The sequence below is a fragment of the Copadichromis virginalis genome, linkage group LG6, assembly GCF_057382275.1.
Source record: "Copadichromis virginalis isolate Kocher_CV1m ecotype Utaka linkage group LG6, C_Virginalis_male_GT1.1, whole genome shotgun sequence".
Taxonomy (NCBI): Eukaryota; Metazoa; Chordata; class Actinopteri; order Cichliformes; family Cichlidae; genus Copadichromis; species Copadichromis virginalis.
This window is the reverse complement of record NC_140623.1, coordinates 21,871,068-21,887,281: the sequence shown is the minus strand read 5'-3', so window position 1 is coordinate 21,887,281 and position 16,214 is coordinate 21,871,068. Positions and strand designations below refer to the sequence as shown.

At 40.6% G+C, this 16,214-nt stretch overlaps 1 protein-coding gene across 1 annotated transcript; it reads left to right on the top strand.

Moving 5' to 3' along the window:
• Positions 1–1,642: 1,642 nt before the first annotated feature.
• On the top strand, positions 1,643–3,589 carry LOC146707763 (uncharacterized). Its single transcript, XM_085460773.1, has 3 exons — positions 1,643–2,246; positions 2,481–2,763; positions 2,945–3,589. Exons 1-3 carry the CDS (start codon positions 2,014–2,016, stop codon positions 3,587–3,589), a joined length of 1,161 nt encoding a protein of 386 aa, XP_085316899.1. The 5' UTR covers positions 1,643–2,013.
• Positions 3,590–16,214: the final 12,625 nt, after the last annotated feature.

Sequence of the window (16,214 nt, the reverse complement as noted above, 5' to 3'; positions counted from 1 at the left end):
AATCTCATTCTAATAAGAGTTAAAAGCGCATTCGGTTATTAGGTTTATAGGGTTATTGAATTATGGTTAATGGTTGGTAGAATTTTTTTTAAACATTATCTGCCAATTACATCTGCCACCCTTCTCCAAATCTGTGCCCCTACCTGGCCCCCCCAACAAAAATTTTCTAGACACGCCACTGTCATCTGGATTAAGATCAAGCTTCACAGCTCTATTGTACTTTTAACATTTCTAGTTTAAAAGAAGAGTTAGACACAAAGAATTACACTGGAATTGCAGTAAAACTAAGAAAGATTGAGTCTTTTTAAGAGCTACAGGGGCTCTTTTGCACCATCAGTTTTTTTTAATGGGTGATTTGAACTGCTACTCATGAGAAAACATATGTTGAAAAGCAGCATATGCTGTCTTGCCAATTTGTCATTTTTGATTTGAGGCAGCTATGGAGGATTAAAGGAAAAGAAAATGCAGTTTCACCAACAGTGAAAGAAGAAAACGAGATTAACGGAGCTGTGCAGTCAGTACAACATCAAACTGTCATGCAGCTGAAATGAAAAAATACATCAAACCAACTGGGTCCTCCACTGAAAATAGTACTATACAGTAACGTAATTATGAATGTTGTTGGAGAGGATTCACGTACAGCTGGCTGGTGTACAAAGCAGCAGTGCTGACCGTTTGGGAACCTTTTGGGGGATGAAGTACCCAAAAACTGTAATGGCTCAAATGACAGCTTGAGGCTGTCAAGCCAATCCAGAAATCACTCTCTTCTCCATCTTCCAGAGACCCTGTGTCTTCATTAGGGAAATTACATTTTGGATTTTCTGAATATTATTATATGTGTTTTATTCCTTGCAATAGTGGCTTTATTAAGCTATAAATTGAACCCATTGTACCTTTTAAAAAAAAAAAATTAGTTTCTCTTCAAAATGTAATGCTTAGGTTTTTTAATTATCAGATCCAATGTGTGCACCACAAACTACTGTTTACAATCCTGTACAAACTATCAGAGCAATGTGACCCAATTTTGAACTCGTAACAGTGTATATAAAGGTGAAAAGATTCAGCTGATGAAGAACCTCAACTTGGCACATAGAATACAGACCATTAGACAATCAGAGGAGTTCCCAGTAAAGGTGAACTTGCAAGTTCTAGATTTAAATGGAAAAACACAAACTGGAAGCCATGACAACCAAGTGAAAACAAATGTGGCAAGACAAAGCAAACCAGAGATGAAAAGCCAAGTCAAGTCAAGTCAAGTCAAGTTGGCTTTATTGTCATTTCAACCATATACAGTTTAACAGTACACAGTGAGGCAAAACAACGTTCCTCCAGGAACCAAGGTGCTGCATGCAACATAAATTTACAACATAAATTAACAGAAAACACTAAACTAGCTAACTAAGAGGCCTAGTTAGCTGGCTAGCAGAGACAAGACAGACTGACCTAACATAAATTACAACATAAATTAACAAAAAAACAAACAAAAAAAAACTAACTATCTAACTATCTAAGGAAGACTTTTTTTTTTGTTATCAGACAGCAGACAACAAAGTGCACGTGCAAATGTGCAAACAAGAGCAGCAAAATGACAGAATGATACAAAAACACAACGTAACATAATACAGTTTTTGCCCGTTGCTTGAACACCATGAACCCATGCCTAGACTAAAGTAACACAAGTTGAAGCTTTTGTTACCATACCTCAAACACATGTACCCCTACCTTAAACAAAAGCGCTGCTTTGCACCCCAGTTCCAATTATGCAACACACCTACTCCTTTATGCAACACACATGGTCCTGCATGCTACACTCCATTTCATACATAAGACACTTCGCTCACAAAATGAAATTTCAGGGTGCCATTCGGAAAACACATGTATCCAAAATACAAAACACATCGGGTAATTGCAACCACTCAAATACACACCTGAAGGCACTTACTTGCAAAACCGAACACCAATTAGCCAACTACAAAAAGCCCTCAGCGTAGCCATTTCAAGAACTTTGCAAGCATGGATGGAGGGAGAGCAAGAGGAAGAGGAAGAGGTAGAGGAGGAGGAGGAAGAGGAGGAGGAGGCCGAAGAGGCCATGCACGGACCCATATTTCTGATGAAATAAGAGCAACTTTGGTGGACCATGTCATCAACCATGGCCTGACTATGAGGGAAGCTGGGCAGAGAGTCCACCCACATCTAAGCCGCTTCACAGTGGCATCTGTAATACGAACATTCCGACTAGAAAACAGGTCTGTCTTCACCTCCATACCTTCTGCTCTACTCAGATGGTTTTATAGCACTGTTCTACAGTATATACCATTACCATATCAAGTGTACGGGGTGCTAATGCTCCTTTTGCAGCCAAAGTGGCTGATTCCTTATATTGAAGTACAGTGTTGTACAGTGGATGACACAGTACATACAGTAAAGTACTGTAAGAAAAATAAGCAAACCAATGACAATATGTGGTTGTATTTCTCCAGAATGACTCGAAGACCTTCTGGGGGAGGACGGCAACGCCTGTTCACACAACAGCAGGAACTTGCCGTTGTGGACCTAGTGAGGGCAGACAATGCCATCCGTCTCCACCAGCTACGACGGAAAATACTTGCAGGCAGGCGAGTGTTCAGCAACATAGACCATGTGAGCATCACCACCATCAGACGCATCTTGGGTAAACACAGCATCACCATGAAGCAGCTCTACAGAGTCCCATTCGAGAGGAACAGTGACAGGGTCAAAGGACTTCGAGCTGAATATGTACGGGTACGTGTAACTGTCCCTTACATTTACAATAGAGTATTGGTGAAGTCCAGTAGCAGCTGAATATGTACCATATCAGTACCACATGGATCTATTCTGAGAGCTACACAGGTACCTGTGTGATGGGGTGAGGGTGCTGTATGTGTAGCACTGTAGTACAGTGATATGTTCCCCTTTTTTTCAGAGAATCTTGGCCATGGATGGAGCTGCACAGCCTCATGAATACATTTTCATTGATGAAGCTGGATTCGACCTGAGCAAAACAAGACGACGGGGTCGTAATGTAATTGGCCAAAGGGCAATTGTGCACGTCCCAGGGCAGCGCGGGGGAAACATCACATTATGTGCCGCCATATGCCTTCGAGGGCTTCTGCACCATCATGCAATACTAGGTCCATACAATAGCCAACACATACTCACATTTCTAGATGCTCTCCATGATATAGTTGTACAGAACAGAGCAGATCAGCCCAGGTTTGTGGTGATATGGGATAATGTCAGTTTCCATCGGGCTGCTCTGGTCCAGGCCTGGTTCTCCAACCACAATCAATTTGAAGTGGTATACTTGCCCCCTTACTCACCATTTTTGAACCCTATAGAGGAATTTTTTTCGGCTTGGAGATGGCGAGTATATGACCGCCAACCACATGCCCGCATGCCTCTTCTGCAGGCAATGGAACAGGCCTGCGGCGACATTCAGGTGACAGCAATCCATGGATGGTTTCGACATGCAAGAGGATATTTTCCCCGGTGCCTAGCGAGAGAGGACATTGCTTGCGATGTTGATGAGGTCCTGTGGCCAGACCCCAACAGACGGCGGGATCCATGAGCCCACTTATGCACAATTGTCATGGTTTTTTGTGTTTACAGTATAGTGTTTTTTCTATTGCAGTATTATTGTGTTGTTGTTGTTTTTTTTGCTTTATCTGAATTCATGGTACTGCAATGTACAATATTGAGTAGGTCTATTCGCGTTTTTGGTTGTTTGAAAATGTGTCTCCTGTAAATGTGCCTTCTGAATAAACAATGGAAATCAAGGACTGCAGTGTTTTATATAAAGAAGACTAGTGTGTTCCCCCTGATCTGTCAGTGTTTGCATATGATGCAAGTATGTGTCATTTTGTCAACAGAGTTACATTTTGACAAAGGAATGTCAGGTTTTGACAGCAGAGTTTAGGTTTTGGGAGTAGAGTTTCAATTTGGCACAGATGTGAATGGTATATTTCCCAGTGTTGTGTCATGTGTACTTGTGTGTACAGTTTTGGCACAGAGAGCGGAGTTTTGCAAAATGTGTTCAAGCAGTGGGCAAAAACTGTAATAAGGTTTTGTGATGATGAGTTGAGGTAGTGGAGGAACAGTAAACATTCCTTAGTGTAACAGCAAAAATTAGGAAGTACAGAAGTTAGTGCAAAAAGTCCAGTAATAATATTGTGCAAAAGAGCATTTACAGGTTGGTGTGTACGATGGTTTGGTGGTGTAGGTCAGTGTGTTTGCGCTTGTGTTGATTAGTCAGTCCAGTCTCAATGTTTTGAGGTAGTTGAGTTAACCTGAGTGATAATGTTTGTTTGTGTGTGTGTGTGTGTGTGTGTGTGTGTGTGTGTGTTTATCAGTCAGTCCCTTTTTGCTGAGGAGACGGATGGCTTGTGGAAAAAAGCTGTTGCACAGTCTGGATGTGTGTGCCCGAATGCTTCGGTACCTTTTTCCAGATGGCAGGAGTGTGAAGAGTGTGTGAGAGGGGTGTGTCCGATCAGCCACAGTGCTGGTGGCTTTGCGAATGCAGCGTGTGGTGTAGATGTCCTCAATAGAGGGGAGAGAGACCCCGATGATCTTCTCTGCTGTTCCCACTATCCGCTGTAGGGTCTTGTGGTCCGATATGGCACAGTTCCCAAACCAGACAGTGATGCAGCCGCTCAGGATGCTCTCGATAGTTCCTCTATAGAAGGTGGTCAGGATCGGTGGTGGAAGCCGGGCCTTTCTCAGTCTTCTCAGAAAGAAGAGACGTTGTTGGGCTTTCTTGTGCAGGGAGCTGGTGTTGAGGGACCAGCCGAGGTCCTTCTCCAGGTGGACGCCCAGGAATTTGGTGCTGTCGACGATCTCCACAGAGGAGCCGTTGATGCTCAGCGGTGAGTGGTCGCCTCGTGTCCTCCTAAAGTCAACAACCATCTCTTTTGTCTTGTCAACATTCAGAGACAGGTTGTTGTCTTTACACCAGTCCGTTAGTTTCTGCACTTCCTCTCTGTACGCTGACTCTTGCTAATGAGACCCACCACGGTCGTGTCATCAGCAAACTTAATGATGTGATTTGAACTGGGTGTTGCTGGGTGTTGCTACACAGTCATGAGTCAGCAGTGTGAACAGCAGAGGACTGAGCACACAGCCTTGTGGGGCCCCAGTGCTCAGTGTGGTGGTGCTGGAGGTGCAGTTCCCGATCCGTACTGACTGAGGCCTTCCGGTCAGAAAGTCCAGGATCCAGTTGCAGAGGGAGGTGTTCAGGCCCAACAGGCTCAGCTTTCCGATCAGTTGTTGGGGGATGATCGTGTTGAATGCTGAGCTGAAATCTATGTACAGCATTCGGACGTGTGAGTCCTTCTTGTCCAAGTGTGTCAGGGCAAGATGGAGTGCAGTGGAGATGGCGTCGTCCGTTGAGCGGTTATGGCGGTATGCAAATTGAAGTGGATCCAGTGAGGGGGGCAGTAATCCACGGTTTCTGGTTGGGTCGTGAGATGATGGTCTTGGAGACAGTGACGTTATCGGTGCACTTGTTGATGTAGCTGGACACTGATGACGTGTACTCCTCCAAGTCAGTGAAGTCGCCGTAAGTTGCAGCCTCCCTAAACATGTTCCACTCAGTGCTCTCGAAGCAGTCCTGAAGAGCAGAGATGGCTCCTGCTGGCCAGGTTTTCACCTGCTTCAGAACCGGTTTTGATCGCCCTGAAGTGCCCTGAAGTGAAAGCTTCATATGACAATTGTCTCAAAATGGGACCCTGAGCCACAGTGTGTCGTAAAAGCAGGTCAGTGAATGAGGCCACTGAGACTGAGAAGGGTGGGCAGACCTCATAATTTGTGGGTTTGGTGTTTGATGTGAATGAGAGAAATGAAGCATGGACTGTGCAACTAAATGTAGATTCCATCCCAGTAGAATTTAAGATCAACACAGGGGCTGATGGTGTTGTGATCTAGAAATTTCCTTCCCACTGTTGCCAAAGTGCTTGCTCATAGGGGGTCATATGATTGTTGGGTTTTTCTCTGTATCTATGAAGCGCCTTGAGGCGACTTATGTTGTGATTTGGCGCTATATAAATAAAATTGAATTGAATTGAATTGAATTGAAATGTTTGAAATTATTTGCATTTCATTAATCCGTGGAAAAGATTTGAGGTTTCAGAAAGGAGTATTCTAATTGTATTTTTGTTTTGGACATTTTCTGTGAGTTATTCTAGTTATACTATCCCCAAAAGGTTCAAGTTCAGACTGGCTTGTGATGTCACGAGTGAGCATGAGTGAAAATGTGAGGAGTAGAAACGAATATGAGCAGTGTGAGATGAGAGAACGTGTTAGCTATGGGATGCTATGCTTCATTAAACTCCAAAACTCAAAAGAGGGTAATAAAGTTGCCAACAGGAGAATGGAGTCATGTCTCTTTGAGAAGGACAATTAAAACCATCTGACCTCCATCAGGAGGGGAGCTGTTGTGTCTCAGCTCTTTTATTGTCACAATATGATACAGGGGCAAAGACTATCCTTTTAAAGACTTTGTAGTCCATGAACACAAAGTCAACAACCTATTCAGCCATTTCCTGTCAGTTAAGATGAATCTGATGAGGCGTGTGAGGTGTATATCAAGACAAGTGTATATTAGCAGCCTTACGGGGAGCACGGCACTGCCCACCTGGTGCCTTATTCCATGCTGCTGAAAGTAGAAGAGGAACTACAAAGGATGGAGATCAATCATGTCATTGAGGTGGTGATATAACCTACTGAATGGTTAAAAAAACTGCACTACATCCTGCCTACCCCTGATTAAAGAACCTAAGTGGCACAACAATATACCGTATTTTCCGCACTATAAGGCACACTTAAAATCCTTTAATTTTCTCAAAAATCGACAGTGCACCTTATAATCCGGTTCACCTTATGTATGAATTCTGGTTGTGCTTACAGACCTCGAATGGATTTTATGTGGTACACCGCGCTCAAATGTTGTAGTACAACTTTGGTAAGCTACGAAGCCGCACCGCTTGATGGATTGTCGGAGCATTACGGCTACCGTAGTCAGGAGCCTCGTGGAGTACTTTGGGTTCAAAACTCTCTCCGGTCCCAAAGTCAAACGAACACTGCGTTTGTTCGTCACTGAGAGGTAACTGAGAGGTCACTGAGAGGTAAAAACTGTCTAAGTTCTTTCATCTTTAATGAAATGATCAGCGTAGTTGCTTTACGAGGTGTAACAATTAAGTTTAACATCCAGGAATCCATGAAAACAGAGTTTTCTTTGCGGAATCAAACTCAAAGTAACGTCAGTACTTCAAAGCTTTAAACACTGCATGGTCATAATCTCTCCACACTCCATATTATTCATTGCAGACCCTAGAAGACTTGCAGATGCAGAAAATATAATCTCAGCTGCCAGTCAGGATTTTCTGTGAGACAGTTGGAGGTGCATTACAAGCTGCTTTCTGCTAGAATTCCCCTCACCTAATCAGACTTACAGAACCATACCAGTTGACCAGGTTTGGAAGGATTTCTGTTTATTAATTAGAGCTTAATTACAGCTTCCTGTGTTGTGAATTGTTCTGACTTAATGCCCACCGAATTGACCATTTTCTTGAATCATGAAACTTGAACTTGTTTGTGTTGTCCCATGGCTGTCTTTTGTCCCGTCTTCCTTCTCTTACCCCAACCGATCATGGCAGATGGCCGCCCCTCCCTTAGCCTGGTTCTGCCAGAGGTTTCTTCCTGTTTAAAGGGAGTTTTCCCTTCCCACTGTCGCCAAAGTGCTTGCTCATAGGGGGTCATATGATTGTTGGGTTTTTCTCTGCATGTATTGTAGGGTCTACCTTACAATATAAAGTGCCTTGAAGAGGCTGTTGTTGTGATTTGGCGCTGTATAAATAAAATTGAATTGCAAATTAAATTGAATTGTTGTCATTGTTTTTCTGCAGCCTTTGCAGGGCTTTTTTAAGCACTAATAATTCTTAACTAATTTATCTTTTTCCAGTGGATGAAGCAAGTCAAAGGTCTGAAGTTGCTTCCAATGCAAAATTGCATTCAAAAGTCCCCTGTAAGAATCCACAACATGCAGAGAAGAAAGCGCGTCAGTAGACTGCCAAAAGAAAACATATTCAATAGAGAGAGAGCAACAACATTAGTTGTATCGGGTCACACTCTGACCACACACACACACACACACACACACACACACACACACACACACACACACACACACACACACACACACACACACACACAGAAAATGCTGAAATGTAAAAAGGCCTGCACGGCAATAATGAGAAGACAAAATTGGTGGATGATTGCGGGATCCTTATGGAAAGGAAAAACATCTTCAGACCTGGCAGTAAAGTACAGAACACTTTCCATGAAGTAGGCATATTATTATCCTACCATAAAGAGAGGAATTCACAAGAGTAAATAGAGAGGGCCCATCACAACTCACTGTGCAAATCATTCGCCTGCTTCAAAAAAGGCAGGCTATATTAGGCTTTGTCCTAAAACTGACCTGTAACAGCATGACAGGAATAAAACAAAAGAAGAAAAATTTAAATATTGTCATGATCCTAGGTTTTTTTGTGTTTGTATGTATTTATTCTTACTCTATTTTCTATTTTATCTTAGTTGTTCTTGATTCTGTTATTGATTGAATTTTGATCTATATTTATTCTTGAGTATTTTTTAAGCACTTTGTATAATTTAACATAGTTATAGAGTTGAATTCCATCAGTGTTTGCTGTCTCATTCTTCTGTATCAATTTCCTTATGGTCAGTTTATTTATGTGTCTACATTTCCCATGGTAGTTCTTACTTCCTGTTTTATTTTGGTAGTAATTTGTATCCTATGTCTTGCTTTTAGTATTACTTCCCCTCACTTGTGTCTCATTGCCTTGAACATCCTCAGCTGTTGCTCTTTACCCTCCACTTTACTCTTGTATATAAATAGTGCTGTCTTCCCTAAGTGTTTCATTCAGTTCCTCTAAACCTGTCCCATGGATTTAGTTTCACTTCACTCTGTGGACTTCATGTTTTGCTTTCTGGACACAGAAGGGAGGCCAGCAGAAATCCTACTGGCACCCTGTATCTACATATCCTCAACCTTTTACACTCCATGAAGTCAACAAACAAGCAGCATGTACATGAGTTCCAGATAGGGCTGCATGCTTATGGTCAAGATTAGAATCAATAAAATTATAAAATAAGGATCATCAAAGACTCCAGTCACCCCAGACATAAACTGTTCAAATTACTATACTACTATAAACTGTTCAAACTACTTCCATCAGGCAGGAGGTACTGCAGTATCTGGTCCCGAACCAGCAGACTGAGAGGCAGCTTTTTTCATCAGGCCATCAGACTGCTGAACACTTCATAGACATCTCACCTTCACTTACTGGAACTTCGACATTATGCACTCCATACTGTACATAAATACCATTTCTTTTGCACAATATCCAACTGCTAACCTCTGTATATATAAGGCTACAGTGATAGATGGAGCTGTACAACCACATGAGGAAGAAGAAACAAGAGAAGCTTGAGAAAACCAAGGGTTGAGAGAGGAGCTAGAGAAAATGGGTTAAGGCAACGATGGTTTCTGTGTGAATTGTAGCACTTGGGGCAGTGACCCTCAAACTGGGTGAGTGGCTCCAGCAGAAGCTGTTCAGAAGAGCGCAGTTCATGGAACAACAAAGATACTACACAGAACCCTAAAGCTCTCAGGCCTTTGGTAGAGGACCCGAGCTCAAAGGATAAAGACCACCCGGAGGGCGCTTGGGATTTTTTTTTTAATATTTATATATATTTTGACTATTCTCCAAAACATTTGTTACTTGCTGTGTTTAATGGCCACATACCATTGGCCAAATGAAATATGATGATGCGCTGTACAGGGTCGCCTTTTATGGGCATCTGAGCTGATGTTAGGACAGTTCATGCTAGCTACCATTGCATTGTTTTTCCTGGCCTTCATTCATTAATTATACTGGAGTTTGTCATGTCTTTTCAAGCGGTTGAATAAATTATTTGTGTTGCCTTGCAATGCAGACACAATTCTGCAACACTCTTCACATTTGATTTGTTCTTGGTTAACATCAGTTGCGGTAAACCCAAAGAATTTACAAACAACAAATGACGATCCACTTCTAGGAACATGCTCTTCATCGTGCCAGACATTTGATTTTCATTGTATATCTGTGTTTTAACGTAGCGTTATTCATCCAGACTAGTCCAGGAAACTTCGAGCTGCATGGTGTAGCTCACAGCTCTGATGGGTTCGTGCAGGTACGTCAGGTGCTTGATTTGCTTTTTCTTTGCTTTTTACATAATGGAATTGTATGTAAAATTAAATCTTGCTCGATCATGCCGATTAGTGGGAAGCCAAAATTGTGATTGAGATTAAAATGTAATTAATTTTTATCTCAATCACTATTGTCTATAGGATTTTTAGAAAATTATTGAAAGTTAATGTTATTTGATTTTTTTTATTTGTCCAATTATATTTGAGCTCTCTAAAAGAGAACCTAAAATAAAACATGGATGCAGTTGCTATTGAATGAATTAATGAGTTCATAGGAGAACCTGAACTTTAATTGCATGAAAAATTATGAAAATTATGTCACAGTCCAAACATTTACTGTCCTCATTGTATCGCATGCAGATAAACCTAAAAAATCACAGTAGGAAAGAATGATGGTAGCGTTCCATTAAGTGGCATGATACGCCATCATATTGAAACCTTGCAGCTTGTATCTACTTTCAAAATAAAGAGAAGCATAAATAAACACTAATCTGTATATGTGAAAGAACTGCTCTCTGAATTTGCTCTTTTATTTCTGCCAGAAAAACCACAAGATAATTTTATTCACAAATGTAATGCATTCTGTCTAATGTGTCTCTTCTGTTGAAATAAATAGTTAAAATTGGGTCATGAATAACAGCTATATAAATACATGTCTTGCATGGTAGATAATTGACAGAGGATTAGGAAAAAGATACAATTTAACTGTGTTTATAAGAAATAACAACCACAAATTAGCCCATTCTTTTATTTTATTTTTGGTTATATTTCTTGGTTCACAATAAAACAGCTAACTTTTCTAATCTTTGTATACGTCTTTACATAACTGCAAACCTTAACATGTACTCCCCGCGACAGTAACTACATTACCGATTGAACTTTATTACACTGTTGAGTTTCCTCATCTCACGCAAGACTTAACTCACAAAGAAGTCTTTTATTCACATTCCTAGGCTCTAATTAAGTGTTTAAGAGGCTCCTCAAGAGAATACAACTTAAGCTAAACATTGCTTAAGAGTTAATCAGTAGATCCAAGCACTTTTTCCAACAGTATCCAGAGAATCACTTGAATTTTTGACTGTCTGCATACAGATAAACAAACTTAAAATTTCCCCTTAACAGTGTTTTATCCATTAGTTCTTGTGACTGCAGGGGCACAGGGAATGGAATGAAGCCATTATTTAACCTATTAGTCACAGCTTTGTTTGACAACTCAAAATATCTCACAATACTCCTTGCCCTGCCACACAAAAGGATTTTGCACGGAACATTCTGATATTGCAAACATCTTAGATCAAACCACAGGAGAACACTCACAGATTTATCAAGTTAATCTTCACTGGCCGGAGTTCCAGTCAGGCGATGCTAGGTCTCCAGGCTCATAATTTGTCACATAACTCCTAGTTCAGGCCTGGCAAGTTCACAACCTGGTGCCTATCTCAAACCTTGCCTGTTGTCTGACATTTCTCTAGTGCAGCTGTGTAAGCTTTTCTGAATGAGGTTAATCTCTGGGGGTGTTTGAAAGTCAGTGTGTAAGAAAATGTAAACTTTAAGTACTCATTTTCACTGATATTTTTTAACTTCAACAACTAGACTACGGTGCAAAGACAACATTTTAAACTGATTCTTGAGAATGAGGCAGATCACTGGAATCTTTTCTAGCTCAGAGTGAGCAACCTATGAGACACTCAATAACCAGTTGATTACTTACACCTGCTTGTTAACACAAATACTAATGGACAGCCTGTTAGGGTATGGGTAGACTAGCTCTGGTTTTGTGTTGTATCTTGTTTCATGTTTTGTTTTTTGCGAGCAGGTGTGTCTGGGGTGGAGCTGGGTGACAGATTATTTTACTACCTATGTGGTAACACTTACTGGCCTCTGTGCGATACTTACTGTCTGCATTCCTTGCATTCATTTAACCTTTCTCCAGCGTCTGTTTCCACCGACTCACCTCTCCTTCCAATTGTGTCTCAGTCTGAAATCGCAGCTCCTTTGGTCTGTTTCAGATTTCACAGTGAAAGCCTTTCCTGTTTTGTTAATTAGCACTGTCTCTGTAAATAAAGGTTACATTAACTCAAACATTGTTCTTTTGAGTCTGGTTTTTTGGTCCACCTTTTGGCTCAACCTGATATAGCCACTCATAATGGTAGTGACTCATTGCACTTAAACATGTAGATATGGTGATGGCAACCTGCTGAAGTTCAAACTGAGCTTCAGAACTGGGAGGAAAGGTGATTGAAGTAACTTTAAACGTAGCATTGTTCTTGGTGTCAGATGAGCTGGACTGAAACTGCTGCAGACAATGATCCATAAAAGAGAAAATATCCAGTGAGTGATCGTTCTCAGTGTGTCTGAAAATGACAGCAGGTGCTGCTACTGTCAAGTGAGAGCAGGAAATCTAGACTACAATTTGCATGGCCTCTGCAAAATTGGACATTAGAAGATTGTAAAACCATTGCCTGGTCTGATGCGTCTTGACTTGTGCTGTGACATTCAGATGGTACGGTCAGAATTTGGTGTAGATCAAAGGATTCATCTCACCAACTATTGGTGGTTCAGGCTGATGGTGGCAGTGACGTAATGATGTCAGAACTATTTCCTCAGCTCCGTTAGAACCAACTGAGCCCACAAGAGAATCATTCCTGATCATTTCCATCTCTTTATGACCACAGTGTACCTATTTTCCATCTGTTCCACGTCACAAAGCTCAGATCATCTAAAGTTGGTTTCACGAACATGACAATGAGTTTGTTTTACTGTAATGGTCTCCACACCCACCAGATTTAAATCCAGTTTAGCCCCTTTGAGATGTGATGGAACAGATTTGCATCATGAATGCACAGCTGACAAATCTGCAGCAACAACATCCTAAAAATTTAATGATCCCTTCTTGGTTCGGACCCATGTTTGAGGACTGTATTGCATTTTTTAGAATCAGTCTAAGCATTTAACTCTTGCCAGCTAATATTACAGTGGCCTGTATGTCAACCCTGCCACTTACATAGGACAGAATGGCAATCCTGGGGTGAGATATATTTTCTATGAGAGCAAACTGTAAACAATTTGACAGAGATCTGCAAAACAGAACCCTAATGACCACCTACCAAATGCCATTTGTCATCATTTAAAACACAGGTAATTTAAACTTATGTTAGAAAAAGAAGGTGGACAGGGTGCACAAAAGGTAAAGCTTACATGATTAAGTTGCCAGAAACCCACACAGGGCACCATTAAGAAGTATAATGCAGGTTTTACAAAATGAAAACAAGCTAATGTTTGTGTTTGTTGCTGGTTGCTGCGTGTTGGAGTCTTTGCTAAGTTTATCCCTTTAGCTTCATAGAACCCAATCTATTCATTCAGCTATTAATTATGTCTGACAGGATCAGGATCAAAATCTTTTTCAGTTTTCTAAACCCTAGACAAATGAAAAGTCACAGGGCTGACTTTTGAGCCTTGCCAGTTGTGGGAAAAATTATTTATTGTACCGTTATTAAAAGCTTGATCTGTTTAAAGTCAAAAGTATTTTTGTCCATTTTATTTTATCTATATTTGCGTTACATCCCGTCTGTGTTTTGGGGCTATTTAAGGAGAGAGTGAATCAAATGAGTCAAATGTTCTGGAAATGACTATTTTTCCAAAAATCCTCCACCACTTGGTTATCTGTTAATCCATTAATGTGGGATGAAAGCGTTCAATTTGGATGCACTTTTGGGGTGTCGTAATAGCATTTAAAATTGTATTGTTAAAGTGCCACATAGCCTTTAAAGTGTAAGTGAAACAGAACTAGGAAACTAAGGTAGGTAGGTAGATGCCTGCAGAGTTTAAACATCACACTGTTTATGCCTCTGTTTGCCTACTGCGGAGTGTCAAAATGTAACAAAAGGCAAATGCGGCAATCTTCAGACAGCCCAGAAATTAGCCTGTCACCCCCGGCTGTTTTCAATCAGGCTAATTAAGAAAGTGCTGAAAAACTTTTTCCACACATTTGTCAAATAAAGAAAATTGCTGCAGCATGCCATGATAAGGATATTGAGTGTCAATTATTTTGTTCTGCAGTCACAAGTCAGAATATTTAAGCAAATATTAAAATATTTGCAAGTTTTTAAAAATAGATTGTAAGAAGTGTGCATTGTTTTTAGCACATTTCGTGTGAGTTACATTGTGGGCCCAACAATGTAGGTTTATTCCTTCAGACTGGGAGTATAAGCAAAATGTTTTGAACTGCCCAACGGATATGTGCAATTTTTTTTTCATGACTTTCTTTCATCTTGAGAAGCATTGGATTCTTTGTGGGGAGCAAGATATTAACGCTGATAAGCACAACTGTGTGCTTATAGGACTGCATTTTTCACACATCATTTGCTAGCCTTCTTGCAAGGTGGGGCAAAAAGGGTTTGAGTTTTCTCTGCTGCCATAAAAGCAACATTAATTGCAGTCACTGAAACAGAATCATTCAGTGTTTTAGCAACATTAAAATCAGTTTCCAGAGCAATTAAAAATATATTTTCTTCAACACAGGAAGGCAAATAAGTTATTGTGCATTAAATGTCCACTTTGATAGGAAGCTTTATACCACACTGGTGGGTAAGATGCCACACTGCAAAAAAAGGAATGACCTGCCAAACGATCTGACACAGACCAGCAGACCAGCACTCCTAAACCGAATGCACTAGACATGGACTACTGCACAGCAATTTCCTTATTTAGTGTTGCAGATCCATGCTTGTACCTGCTGTATCACCCTAATATGTATTGACTCAAGATTCAGTGCTTTGCAGTATTTCATGTTTCAGCTCTGTGTTCTGACACAAATGCAAATATTTAGGTTGTAAATTGAAAGATTTGGGTCTAAAAATCATTCCTTGATGGAGTTAAATGTGATAGAGTGTATTTTTAAGGAGCATTAGATTTACTGCAGATTTGCATGAACACTGTGAGGATGTTTCCCTGCTGGTCCTAATTATCATGCTATCCTCTGAAAAGGACAAACTACACCCCCAGATATTTACATGTTGTACTACTATCAGTCATTAAAGTCTTGTTGTACCCACTGTCTCTTTCAGCCTTTGTAATCTGCTTCATCTCCAGATGATCGTTTGTTTGCACTCCCTGCCTACGATGTAAAAAAAAAAAAAAAAACCCCTGTTTTTAAACTGTGAGATTATGATCCGATCAACAGAGAGATACCACCACAGACAAAAAAAAGTATCAGCTGTCTGATGAGTTTAACTCACTTTTCATGTAGACAGGTTTTTCTTTTTACTTGACTGCTGATCGTCGCATCAAATGCTGCAGCCGAAATACTGAAGACTAAGTAACAAGAAAGAAATAATCAAGGAAAGTTATCTCAAATGTTCTGCTTTGATGACAAAACAACCGGAAGCTAAAAGCTCCTGCTAAGCACATAAATTTCAAAGCATTTTTTAGATTAGACAAGCCATGCGGTAATGATGCTTTGAGGCGGCAGAGAGATGAAACATATCCAAGCGGCACAGCTTGTAACTGAAAATTTTAGGGGATTGAGACAGCAGCAGATAGAATTTCATTTACTCATTCTCAAAACAGCTAAACACTATTAGCCAGCTCCCTGTGAAAACTCAATAAGCTACCTCAAAGCTGTTTTTTTGTCACCTTCAAGTTGCCTTAATACTGTTATTTTTTTTCCCCTTTAGCCAAACTCATACAGACTTTACTACGCCCACAAGGCCTATCACATTTACTCCCCTGTGATATCTGTCATGAAGGCAGTTTGTAGACCCATTTATAGGTTTATATCATTTTGAAAAATTGCATCAACAGCTTTGAATGGTCCCCTTGAGAGATAGAAGGCAGATGAGTACCTGGCACTGAACCCCCTTTCCCCCCCACTGTAATAAATTTGTCTGGTTTGTTAAACACTTCTATATAACAAGACAGAGGACACAAC

Coding starts and splice junctions, on each gene's coding strand:
- LOC146707763 (XM_085460773.1), top strand. CDS start 2,014: ATGGATGGAGGGAGAGCAAGAGGAAGAGGAAGAGGTAGAGGAGGAGGA. Junction 2,247..2,480: donor ACATTCCGACTAGAAAACAG/GTCTGTCTTCAC, acceptor GTATTTCTCCAG/AATGACTCGAAGACCTTCTG. Junction 2,764..2,944: donor TTCGAGCTGAATATGTACGG/GTACGTGTAACT, acceptor CCTTTTTTTCAG/AGAATCTTGGCCATGGATGG.